Here is a 14,043-nt window from a genome sequence, read left to right on the forward strand (position 1 = left end):
TGGGCCAAGAACATATTGAAAGCTACGATATTGTCTGTGTCCCCTGTTGCACAGATAGTGACAGTGAAATCTCTAGTGGGACTGGAGACGTGTCGAAGGACTGTCCCGAGAAGATTCTGGAATCCTGGGGAGGAATCCTCAACAGATGGTAAACTTTCGGCACAACTTGAGACATTCTGCTTTTACAAATGATGATGTTTGCCAAATACTTGAGCTGAAGTGATGTGGTACATCAACTATTCAAACTAATTTGAAATGTTAGTCTTTACATTTTTAATAGAGCTAATGATCATCAGATATAAACAACAAACTTGTACTCCTCCAAAAATTTAGGTAGGCGAGTTTTGAAAAAATGGCCAGACTTGGAGTATCATCTTTAACCTTTGTAGAGTCTTTATTAGTCATTGCAGCACAACAGAGCTCTATTTTGTAGTTGTAGTGACTCAGTGTTCCACCTGTCAGGCACGCAAACCTGTCGGCACGGCCCAAGGGCCTGTCTGCTCTGGTGAAGCCTGGGATCCCGGAGGCCTTACGAGCTGAAGTTTGGCAGCTCCTGTCTGGCTGCCCCAACGATCAGGCTCTGCTAGAGCTCTACCGCATTCTCATCACTAAGGTAAGAGATGACAACCATTACACCTCCTTTCGCCTCTTATTTTCTTCAAAATCCCTTTTTTTATCCCCTTGTTGCCAATTACTGGCATGCATGCAAGTCCTTGCAAGTGCCACAACTTTCAAAACAGAGCCCCGTCCATTCATCCTGTGGAACGCAGTTATGTGTCTTGTTACGTAAAGTCAAATTTTCTTTTATTGTTGTTAAAATTATGGTGTAGACTTTACACAACTAATTGCTGATAAGTTGTAGTTGTAAACAACTACGAGATCATTCTCCTCTCCTACTGTAGTTATGGTTCAAAGATTTGGTTTCACACAAAGTCACGCATGTAGCAGCAGGAGAGTTTCTTTTCAACATGTCATTTGACAACAAAAAAGCACTTTTGTGGAGGTTGCGCCGATGATGCGCAGATGCATATTGTTCGTGTGTCTAGAAAAACTGGGCTGCGTGTCCACACGTACCATGCTGTTGACGAAATTTACACCGGGATGCGGAAAACCGAAGTATATTTTGGCCTCAAGTCTTGTAGTGTGTGCTTGGCTTAATGGTTACAGGAAACAATGGACCATTGCTGTCATTTTAGCTCACGCTTAACAGTAAAGTGCACCCAGAGAGTTACTATAGTCATTTAGTTTGGTTGTTACTGAAGTGTGATATAAATTGCTGTGCTGTACCAGCTTTGGTCTATCAAAGCAACTTCATTGAGGAACAGAAGAACTCCATGTGCATTTTCAAGGGCGAAATTGATGATCTTCAGTAGTTTTCGCCGTGTTAGCAGGATGAGCCTTTGTAGTGTAGCAGACTCCGTATTTACTATACAGATATTTTCTACCCATATTGATGCTTTACTTAGATATTCGTTTGACTCTTTGAACTCATGAAAACAGAGTGAGTCAAAGGTTTCCAGTGGTATAGAGTGTGCTGAAGATTGCAAATGCTTATTCAAATGCGATGTCACAGCAAATTCAAGCAATTTCGTCATGACTACAGATCTAAGATGGTTTATTTGGGATTGAACTCTGCTATTTTTGAAAACTACAGCTTTTTTAACAAAGTTTGTCAAGCTATTTCTTTCATGTTGTTCTTGGAGTTGCACTGGTTCTCATGCCAAGTGTGGTCAGCGACTGGAATGTTCCCACACTGAAGCAACAATTGTTGACACAGTCAGGAACATGACAATAAGAGTCAATAGTTTTGCAGTTTTTAACAAATAAATTGGCAAGAAATTATTCAGTAATCCATGTTTCAAGTCTGATGCTTGTCAATCTCTTCTTTTGGAGTGAATGTTGTGATGTTTAAATTACTTAAAAGCAATTAGATCAAAAGCTTTGCTTGCTGTATGTTCAAGGTAACAGTAGTAGGTTAACAGATTTAGAGGATACGAGTCCTCGGTGATGTAAATTGTGGTAAAACACATGCTGGTGCTAAATTAGCAAATGTAAAACCCCTCTTTCAACACCCAAAGCCAGTACAGGAAGCCTTTTGCATCCATGACCTTTGCTGGCAACAGTGTCTGCATTGCTGTAGGAATCTCACGAATCATCCAAATCAAAATTCACCCCAAAACCAAAAGTAAAGAAAATAAGAAATTAGATTTTGCAGAAAGAATTTTAATGGAATATTCCTGGTTAAGCTTAAGCTAATGTTGATTATCACAAAAATGTATTTCGACTTGTCCCTCCTTTTCTTTAAAAAATGCAACAACAAAAAAAAAGAAATGTATAAATAATTTTTTTGTGGTTATCAGCATAATGCCACAAATGCTGTTGATTGAGCTTAACTTGTATTGAACCCAAAATATTCCTTTAAGCCTATTTGTTGGACCATTAAACATTTATTTTGCCCAAATTCCTATTACCGTAATACGTCTGGACACTTTGAGTTTCCAATGATGATTTTCAACCCCAAAGTCAAAAGAAAAAATAATGCAATTACATTGTGCTTGAAGAAAATTAAGCCTATTTTAGGACAGTTGCATTATGATGTTATTATAATGACAATTAAGCACATTTCCCCTCTCAATTTTCATTACTGTAATACACAAACCCAGTTTGCATTACTCTGATGCAAAAAAGATTGTGATGTTATTTTATTATTATTACAATCAAGCACACTTCCCCCCCCCCCCCCCCCCCAAATTCTCAAAACTGTAGTTCTCATTAAATTCTCATTCATTTTTAATATAACTGCAAGCAGCAATTACCAGGGTTCAAGCGGTTACAACATTTTAAGAATTATAGTGATAAGCACTTAAAATAGAGATAAAGCAATATAATTTTTAGAACTCACAGGTAAACAACCACAGAGATTTAGTGTTTTTTTTTTTTTAATATGTCTGACTGTTATAGCACCACCTATTGTCTGATCCACAACAAATTTTGCATGCTTCTTTGGAATCACGTTTCATTGATGTACTCTATTTCAATCGGAGCCTTTGTTTAGGAGTTATTGGCTTTTGGGTAAACTGAGCCACACCCATAATTTTAAATTGCCATATTATAGCCATTCTAAATAAAATAATAATTTATAATTATTTATCTAGAAGTTCAGAGAATTGTACTACACTGGTTTTGTCGAGGTTGAGTGAACCTAGGACTAGTTCACAATTTTTTTAATTTTTTTTTTTAATAATCTCAAATATTTAAACAGTTTGACACCTATGGTTCTTGAGGCAAAGTTGTTCAGAATGAGGAGATCTATCATATGATATGAATTACGTGTGTCTGTGTAAAACATTGCAGAATATACAACCATTCACACGCATGTAAAATGCGATAGCATAACATTTACATTTACATTTATGCATTTGGCAGACGCTTTTATCCAAAGTGACTTACAGTTCCCTGATTACAGGGACAATCCCCCTGGAGCAACCTGGAGTTAAGTGCCTTGCTCAAGGACACAATGGTGTTAGCTGTGGGGATTGAACCAACAACTTTCCGCTTACCAGTTCAGTGCTTTAGTCCACTACACCACCACCACTCCATAAACATTCAACTGTTATAGAGCCACCTATTGTCCGATCTCCACCAAATTTTGCATGCTTCTTTAAAATGCTATCTCGCATATGCATATTAAGTTTGATTTCCATAACCCTCGGTCATTCCCAATACGAGTTATAAGGTGCTGAAATTTGATTGCCCGTTGACGGACATTTTTGTCAATTTGTCAAATCGATTTAAGAATATGTTAGCATTTGAACCAAAGAAGATGCATATTTAATTTGAACTTTGTCGCTCAAATGGCTGCAAAGTTATCACAGTTTTTTTTTGTACGAAACTTTGCTGACATCTTCTAAACATCCTGTTGACTATGTGTACCAGGTTTGGTTACATTTTGGAGTTTGCGTTAAGTAGATATTGATCAGTTACACAAATCGCGTTAAAGCGAAGGAATTGTATCGTTAATATCTTGGGAACTATTTGATTTTTTTGTCATGGGGATCTGTAGATGATGTATACCAAATTTCGTGCTGATCGGACTAATGAAAAAAGTAGGTTTTTCAAAAAATTATAGACGGAAATGAAATTGGAGATATATACAGTTGAAGTCATTTTGGATCACTACTTTATTTTAAGAATGTGAAATGTCAGAATAATAGTAGAGAGAATTATTTATTTCAGCTTTTATTATTTTCATCACATTCCCAGTGGGTCAGAAGTTTACATACACTTTGTTAGTATTTGGTAGCGTTCCCTTTAAATTGTTTAACTTGGGTCAAATGTTTTGGGTAGTCTTCCACAAGCTTCTCATAATAAGTTGCTGGAATTTTGGCCCATTCCTCCAGACAGAACTGGTGTAACTGAGTCAGGTTTGTAGGCCTCCTTGCTCGCACACACTTTTTCAGTTCTGCCCCCAAATTTTCTATCGGATTGAGGTCAGGGCTTTGTGATGGCCACTCCAATACCTTGACTTTGTCCTTAAGCCATTTTGCCACAACTTTGGAGGTATGCTTGGGGTCACTGTCCATTTGGAAGACCCATTTGCGACCGAGCTTTAACTTCCTGGCTGATGTCTTGAGATATTGCTTCAATATATCCACATAATTTTCCTTCCGCATGATGCCATCTATTTTGTGAAGTGCACCAGTCCCTCCTGCAGCAGAGCACCCCCCCAACATGATCCTGCCACCCCCATGCTTTACGGTTGGGATGGTGTTCTTCGGCTTGCAAGCCTCACCCTTTTTCCTCCAAACATAATGATGGTTTCATCAGACCAGAAGACATTTCTCCAAAAAGTAAAATCTTTGTTCCCATGTACACTTGCAAACTGTAGTCTGGCTTTTTTATGGCGGTTTTGGAGCACTAGCTTCTTCCTTGCTAAGCAGCCTTTCAGGTTATGTTGATATAGGACTCGTTTTACTGTGGATATAGATACATGTCTTCCTGTTTCCTCCAGCATCTTCACAAGGTCCTTTGCTGTTGTTCTGGGATTGATTTGCACTTTTCGCACCAAATTACGTTCATCTCTAGGAGACAGAATGTGTCCCCTTCCTGAGCGGTATGATGGCTGCGTGGTCCCATGGTGTTTATACTTGCGTACTGTTGTTTGTACAGATGAGCGTGGTACCTTCAGGCATTTGGAAATTGCTTCCTAGGATGAGACTTGTGGAGGTCCACAATTTTTTTTTCTGAGGTCTTGGCTGATTTCTTTTGATTTTCCCATGATGTCAAGCAAAGAGGCACTGAGTTTGAAGGTAGGCCTTAAAATACATCTGCAGGAACACCTCCAATTTACTCCAATTAGCAAATTAACTAATTGGCTAATTACCTAAATGCTTGATATAATTTTCTGGAATTTTCCAAGCTGCTTAAAGGCACAGTTAACTTAGTGTATGTAAACTTCTGACCCACTGGAATTGTGATATAGTCAATTAAAAGTGAAACAATCTGTCTGTAAACAATTGTTGGAAAAATGACTCGTGTCATGCCCAAAGTAGATGTCCTAAACGACTTAACGGCAAAACTATAGTTTGCTAATATTAAATCTGTGGAGTGGTTAAAAAATGAGTTTTAAAGACTACAACCTAAGTGTATGTAAACTTCTGACTTCAGCTGTATATTTCGTATGGCTTGACTCAAGGAATCAGAGGAAAAAATTATTTTGATTCTAGCCCTTAAGGTTGCAGAGATATGAGCCAAAATGTAAAAGTGTTTATTATAGCACCACTTAGGGTCAGATGGGTGTGTGTTTGTGCGCCTGAGTGGGGAAATGTAAGAAATATAAGTGAGAAATATAATACAAAAATATGTTTTTTGGCCCTACAGTAATGAAAAAACGTTGTTTGTTGGTTTGCATTGTGGGAATTAAATGGCAGAAATGTGCTTCCCTTTTAATGAAAATGTCACAATGGAGAATATATTAATGGTCATAAATATAGCCCCCCCCCCCCCCTTTAGTCACTAAGTGAATTTCAGGCATGATGGTGATTGGAGGTCACCTGGAGGTGAGGATACTCCAACATCTGCTCACCCTGATCCTGACCTGTCACAAATAATCTACTGTATTGCCAGGTGGAGTAAATTCTACAATTCTTCTTGCTACCCACACGGGATGAAACTGCTGCCATTCCAGCTCAACCTTTAACTATACGCTGTACTGCCTTAAGGGTTATGGGACACAGAAAATATAATTTATTCATTAATTAAATATAGAGCATTCTCCACTGCAGCTCACGTAACTATATTGATACAACAGTTGTGGCGCTGTTGATAAAATTTAAAACATTGTTGGGAGCTCTTCACTCAACTATATATGTGTAATTAATGGTTGCGTTTCCACTCTGCTGATTATAATACTGATCAAAGGCTAAGTTATAGTGCCGCAGGCACATGTTGGCTTGGGTAAATCAAAAAAAAAAATTATCCGTATTACTTTCTAAAAACTTTATCATATTCTCTTTCCACCCTAATGTCATCTGTCCATATGTTTTTAACACTCTCTTGAGCTGTGGATCAGTTAAAATGAAACCTGTGTGGTGTTTCCAAGAGCGTGAAACTGACATTTTCACAGCCTTTGTTTGTCTGATGCATGAGGGATCTGCGAAAGGTGTTATTCTCTCGGGTCAGGGCTTAAAAAGTCTTTGTTCCAAAAAGAAGTTGACGGGTGAATCCCACAAAGAAATGTCAGCGTCATATTTCACTCCAAAATCAAAAGGGGGGAAAAGCCTATTTTAGGATAATTAATGATATTTCTTTTTGCATTGACATTTATTATAGTAACAATTTAAGCCACTTTTTTCCCTCTCTCTTCTGTTTACTGTAGTGCAATAAAAATCATCCTGTTCAGACACAATTATTATTATTTTAATTTATAATAAATATAAAGTAAATTAAGTACAACCATGATGTACACTTAAAATTGTACTCTACAATTTAAATAATTATTTTTTACACATTACAGTAATGATACATTTATTTTACTAATAATTCTTTCGTATTGCAGTAGGCTACTGAGAATTCAGAGGGTGGAGGAAAGGTATGTGTTCGTAATTGTCATAAATTTAATGTCACAAGAAATATGACCCTGGATATTCCTTCCTTTTTTTATTTTTTATTTATTAGATTCATTCTGCTATTCTTAATAAAAAAGACAAAGAAGGAAGAATTCTAATTAAATTTGACACTCTTTCAATGGATCTAAAATCTACACAAGATTGTTCACCATTCATTTGTTCTTTGCAGTATTTTATAAAATGTAAAAATCTGACACGATTAAGCAACAGTAGTGTTACACAAGATTTTTACACTACTTTTTAATGAGTTACACCCAGTGGAACATGTTTTATCACTTACACATTGGAGAGGCATGTGAAAGGGAGATGGTAAGTCATTGTGCTATCAGCTGAGGCACATGGACCGTTAAGCTAGTCAATTGTTTGATTACAAGATTGTAACTGAGCATGAAACACAATGTATAATGCCAAGAAGGCTCCTTTCTACCATTCAGACAAATCACTGGGCTGCATCCAGCATTTCGTATTATTATACATTTTTCGGCAAGCCTGTGTTCTACCACCTTCTAATTCTAACGACTTGTGGGATTGATTATGTAGTCTTCACAACCCTGCTTAAATAGATTACTGTCTTTATGGAGCATGTAATGAAATCTTTGATGGCGGATCGTTTCGTTAGTAGCTTGGCATTTGTCATGTTTTGTGCATATTTTAGATTTATAAGAATAGTTCTTTTTTAGTTGTCAGGCAGCATGTTCTGAGTGTGGGTGGTTTGGATGGCATTTGCTCATCTGTCAATTGAAGAATCATATATTAATGACTGTGCAAAATCTTGCTGATAAACCTGCATACAGTATTATTAGAACTCACTGAAGCTGTGAAAGGCTGCATTGAAAAGCGGCATTCATGTGCCTTTATTAAGGAATATGGTTTGGTGTGCACTTTGTCCAAGTGGGATATATTTATGATATTGTCAAACCAGCCTGATCTCATGAAAATTGTTAATATGGTGACCTTTTTGTAAAATGATTTTACGTGGTTCCTCACACAGCACAGCTGTTAAGAGGTAAAACATCCACTGTTTGGCATTAAAGCGAGTTCATTTTCTACTGAACAGATGAGGGTTTTAAGGTTAATGCTCTATTGTGTTTTAAATCAACAAAACCTACCTCCCTTCCTTAAACCTGAACATAACCGATAGTGTCATAAAAAGCAAACGTGAGATGAAAAGCACAATTGCTCAAGCAAACACATCATTTTGTGGTGCTTCTATGACACTTTCTGCTCACGTGTGTCAACTCGTATTCTCAAAAGGACTCGTAGCCCGGTCGTTTGCATTGCAAATGCAACGCTCTATCAGTTGAACTACCGTGCAATAAGATTGCGTTTGAACAAGCTTGTAAATGTAGTTGGATGTGTAATGCAAACATTAAAATGTATTGCATGACAAGTAATGCGCTATAGTAATTGTGTTTAAATAGCATTGTGTGAGGAACAGGGCAAAAACTACATGATTATGAACGGATAATCTGACATTTTACTCATGATTTGTATGAAAGGGAATAAAAGTAGGCCTAATAGTTGTTTTAGCACCTCTAATGTTCGTTTCACCAGGAAACTACCACGATTCATTCAATGCGTCATGTAAAAATCGGTTTGCAAAATTGTAGGTATAGTAACGTGATTTAAGGAGACAAGTAGAGGTGTAATGGTTCGAATTTCTCACAGTTCAGTTTGTATCATATTTTTAGGGTCACGGTTCCAGGACGGTTCGGTATTTGCTTTGTTTCCTAAAAAAAAAAATCGTACTACCAAATCCAAAGAATAATCTATTTGGTAAACACTTCAACAGGTTTGCCCTTAAATAACAATCATTGTTTTACAACAGTAACCATAGTTTAACCATGGCATTTGTTATAAAATCATAGTAACCACAATATAAACATGGTTACTGTCATGGTTACAATATATAGTAAAATCATGGTTACTATATAGAAACTACAGTATTACTGTTATAAAACCATGGTTAATTTGATCAAAACCATGATTTCTGCTTAGAAAATCATGTCTGTCCGAATTAGCACTGAGTGCCTGCTTAAAAACAGAAGGGAAAGTGCGCAGTTTCGCCTCACCGCGGCTCTTTCCATGGGTGATGTCGGCGTAAATGATTAATCATGTATCAATGCATTACTATAACAGCATTTCAATGCCATTAATCAAAGCGCATTATTGGCGCTCACTATAGATTACAGCCGCGCGAGGAAACAAGAAGAACTTGCATCTGCGTTTTAAACCCTCACGCGCCTTATTGACATATATTACCGGTATACAGCACTTGCGCCGAGCAATATCTGCAAACAGTGCCTGTTTTGTAAAAGTTTTTTGACCATCGCTGTTGTAATTGACTGCAAATAGAAAATGTTCCCAGAAAGGAGAAATGCAGGGGGCTTCTCTATCAGTGGCTCGTTTTCTCTGCTTGCCATTTTCAACTACACACAACACATGCAGAACAGTGATGTCATCAAGTTGACCCACGTGAAACGCAGGCAAAGCGTATCCATCTACAGATCCATCCAGGTGCATTAGCGGAGGTTGTAACTGTGCCTGTCTGTTTGACGCTTTGTTTTCTTCACCAAACCTTGTGCTCCAGATGCGTTATTAAACTTGAGGTGAATCGACCGTGGTGCCAGTGCTTACTGAACCGTGGGTGGCGAAACGTGTTGTAGTGTGAAACTGCATTTTTAGCGTAGGTTAGCGTAGGTGTTCGTTAGCATTGAGCATTAATCAGATGATTAGTATTTTCGTTTGGTGGGTGATAAAATGGGCAAAAAATTATAATTGAAGGAGGTACCAAGACATGTCTGGGGGAGACTTGGGAGCGGGCTCTTTTGGCAACAGCCTAGCAACATCCTAACAATCACCTAGCAAGACCCTGGCAACTACTCGCATCACCCTAGTGCTTTGGCAATGAGTTTTGCATTGGCACGCACCATTCACATTTTCCTCAGATAAAAACAATTTATCATGAACATAATCAATTGTGAGGATTTGGTCTCGGTTGCAGCAGCTATTGCCCAGTAAATGCTGGTGAGCTGGCATCTTTTTCCAGCGTAACAGATGCATGATAGTTGCTCACAAGCCTTCCCAGTCTCCTCTCGCCAGCTGCACTGGACGGGATCCTCAATGCCTCTCCTGTTCCCAGAACAACTCCATGTTTATGTTAACTCTAGACTATAACAGTCTTATTTGCGGCCTCACAAGCCCGTTCTGCTTCCCTGAGAATAAATAACACACAAACAACGTAATTTCGTTTTTGAAATGACACGCCAATCACTGTTGAGAGTCTTTAAACAGCCAATTTTTTTTTTTTCTTTTTCTTTTTTTTTTTTTAAATCATGCCTCACATTATGGCTTAGTAATGGTGAGGAATGGTTCAACCGAAAATGTATTAAATGTACTTGCCCTCTTGTTGTTTTAAACCTGTATGACTGACTTTCTTCTGTGGAACACACAGTTTTTATTTGGGTGAACTATCCCTTTAAGGACAGTTTGGAATGAATTTTGGCCCCCATCTGCACATGAGTTGATGAGGCTGACCTCCTAATAGTGTGTGTTCTCAGATTGTGTAGCCAGGGTCAGCTCAGTGCTGACACAGAAATGACAGTTTGGATTATGGGGAAACACGCCACATGAATTCCGCTCCTTTGGTCATTTTGTGCTGAGGTTTGAATCACAGCTACACATGGGCCCAAGGAACGTAATGCATGTTCTTTAAATGCAAAATCCCAAGCTACATTCAAACATGAATTTTTTTTTAAAGAGCCCATATTATGCTAATTTACAGGTTCATGATTTTATTTTGGGGGTCTACAAGAATAGGTTTACATGCTTTAATGTTCAAAAAACACACTATTTTTCTCATACTGGACATTTCTGCTAAACCTGTTTTCATCCTCTGGCTCAAACGCTCTGCATTAGCTCCTGTCTCTTTAAAGCCCCCCTTTCTGAAATGCCCAGTCTGCTCTGATTGGTCAGCTGGCCTTGTCTGTTGTGATTGGTCAACTGTGTAGAGCGTGTGTCGGAAATGTAACACCCCTTACCATAACTGAGTTTCAGGCTTCCTTAACAGCTGTAAACACTATTGTAACTATGGTAACAGTGGCATTGGTTTTTGCCATACCAGCTCTAGCCCGAGTCCGATAATAAAAGTTTGGAAGAAAAAGCTGATCGACCCAAACCACCTTCGCAAGCATGACTTGAGCAGGACGTTTCACATCGGTAAGTTTTAATTTTGTAGCTTTCTTACAAGTACACTGTTGATTATTGTGAACCTAACAAAGCTTCAAGTAAAAGATACTTAGTGCATCCAAGTTAGTCATATTTTGCTGGAATGGGTGTAGCCAAACTTTTTTCGCCTGAGCAATGAAAAGAGAACAGAGGCTTACTCCCAGTTAGTGAGCAAGTTAGCTGTGGACTACCATTGATAGCGGCTGTAACATTACAGCTTATAATTATATAAGACTTTTGAGATCAACCATTTTGTTACACAGTTTTAGGTAAAAGCCGGCCCACAGCTGAATAGTAAACCCTTACCAAAACAATAACATTACTTGGCAAGTTAGCCGAGCACTACCGTGGATTGCAGACGTAAAATGACTGTTTGTCAAAATAAATCCATCTCCACACTTGATCACTATTCATGATAGTAAGAACGACAAACAATCTGCATAATTCTACACAATTGTAGGTAAAAGTGGGCCCGCAGCTGATTAGCAAAACTATTTCAACACAATAATAATAGCTAGCAGGTTAGCAGAGGCCTACAGCTGTGCACTGGGTGTATACCGTAGCTACAACACAAAACTCCGCATTTGAACTCTCGGTAGCAGATAAATCCACAAATAATCCAGCATACTTACAGGTTGTGATACTAAAGCGCCAGATTGTCCCAACAAAGTGGGAACTGCACCATCTTTCAGGAGTAACTGTCTTGAAAATCCAGCATTGGTTGTGGTTGTACTGCTGAGGAATAGTGGTAAAAATAAATTGTAACCACTGATTCTTCAGTTCGTCTGCCTTTGGAAGTCCAAACAAAGAGGTTTTGCTTTCGCAGTGAAGAAAACGGCGTCTTCTCGACATGGCGACAACACTAACCCAACTCATCCTGGCCTCTGCTATAACTACCTTTGTTTGAGGGCGGACTAAAGTAGCCCTTAGGCGGGCATTATGCAGATGTGTTACATAGTGATGTAGATACCTTACGGACTTTGTGCTTTGTAACTTTGCACACCTTTTTACATGCACAAACAGCTATATTACACGCTAAAGGAAAGGTAAAATCCCAAAAAGCAAAATAGAGCCTCTTTAAGCAGCTTTTGCACTTTTAGAGTATTTAATTTTCAATGGATTTTATTTTTAGGTGTAAGCAAACTTTTTGTTACTTTAATAATGAAATTATTACAGTACTGTTTAGACATGGCTGTTATATCTTCAGCAAATATGTTTCTGATTTGGTCTACTAAAGACATAGAACAGTGTTTGAGATGCATGCATATATAAACAAAGAGATTTATAAACAGAAATTAATGTGGGCCATGTGATTGTACTGATAGAATTTTACATCATAATTCTTTTTCTTATGATATTGCATCAAGTTTTTCAATGTAATTTTATCACTATTTATTTATTTATTTACATTTGCATTCATTTCATTTGCAACATTTAAATTTATAAAGTGGGTCGCCTAAATAAATGCAAAATCTAATATTTTGATGCATTGCAGTGTATCGTATTGGGAAGTTATCGTATTGGCTAGTATGGTGGGTCTTGATTTTAATCCATCTGTATTTGATTGTATTATGATAATTCGAATATAGCCACTTTCACATATGAAACATGGTAAATTGCAGTAAAAATGTTGGATTGCCTTTACTGGTAAATCTGTGAACCACCTCTGCTATTTACACATGCAACAGCTTCCGTCTTTTTCCATTTTTCTACCATACCAAAATGCCATTAAACTCTTAATTTTAATTAATGTAGTTGTTTGTTGATCCTATCACAAACTCGTGTAGAAACGCATGTCCTCATGTCAGATGTAAACAAACACAGATATATGGGGAGCGCTGCTCTTGGTGCCCTTGCTCTGTTCTGAGTCAGAAAAAAAACGGGCCAAGGACATTTGGTTGCAGTCTTATGCCTCTTACACACTACACGACTTTCAAAGACGCCGGATTGTGGTATCGTTCAGATTACGCAACTGTCTGTCTTGTCATGGAAGTCGTAGGGTTTTCAAATTACACGAGGAATCGGTGACAGGGTTGAACACATTACAAAACATTTCACTATTGACGAATCCCCGACGACTCTGCCTGGACTCCAAATTACGTTTCACAACAGAGTACACGCGAGAAGTGATACGAGATACGAAAACAAATTATATTTCAGAATATAATGTGTATGTTTTTAATCGCTTTTACATAATGTGTAAAGGCATCATATATTTTATTAGTTATAATATGAAAAAGTACCTCCTACTGAAAAATATACCTATTTGCTTACCTGACTGTCCAAGAGAATTGGCAATTTCTCTCCAACTCTTCTCTTTCTCCACCCGGTTGTGGTACAGTTCAGAGGAAACATCAAATAGGCACTGTGCTCCTGCCAATGTTCCGCTAATTTGTCCTCCATTTCTTCGGTCCAGTGACACTTTCTTGACACCGCAGCCATGCCAGTTGATGTTCTGTTGCAGGTACATCAGGACTCCTCCCACTGAAACTTCCCTTGCCCCGTTTCTTGCTCTCTCATTGGCTGTAGGTCAACGCTGCAGTTGTATTCAGTCAAAACATATTTCAAATTGCGCGATTTGGAATCGCAGACAGGTCCAGATATTTAATATGCTAGATATCTCGCTGAAATCGGTGATGCGTCGGCGATAATTCATACATTGCGTTCGTCGCTCACGAGAGCGAGCTCT

At 38.2% G+C, this 14,043-nt stretch overlaps 1 protein-coding gene across 5 annotated transcripts in view; it reads left to right on the forward strand.

Moving 5' to 3' along the window:
• The window catches only part of LOC127438412 (rab GTPase-activating protein 1-like), a 131,227-nt gene that overhangs the window by 33,433 nt on the left and 83,751 nt on the right, over positions 1-14,043 (forward strand). For all 5 annotated transcript variants that reach the window (XM_051693978.1, XM_051693983.1, XM_051693982.1 and 2 more), the window contains exons 12-13: positions 55-148; positions 463-613. In XM_051693978.1, the coding sequence (XP_051549938.1) occupies positions 55-148; positions 463-613 (245 nt within the window). The remainder of the gene's footprint in view (positions 1-54; positions 149-462; positions 614-14,043) is intronic.

The sequence above is a fragment of the Myxocyprinus asiaticus genome, chromosome 49 (genome assembly GCF_019703515.2).
Source record: "Myxocyprinus asiaticus isolate MX2 ecotype Aquarium Trade chromosome 49, UBuf_Myxa_2, whole genome shotgun sequence".
Lineage (NCBI taxonomy): Eukaryota > Metazoa > Chordata > Actinopteri > Cypriniformes > Catostomidae > Myxocyprinus > Myxocyprinus asiaticus.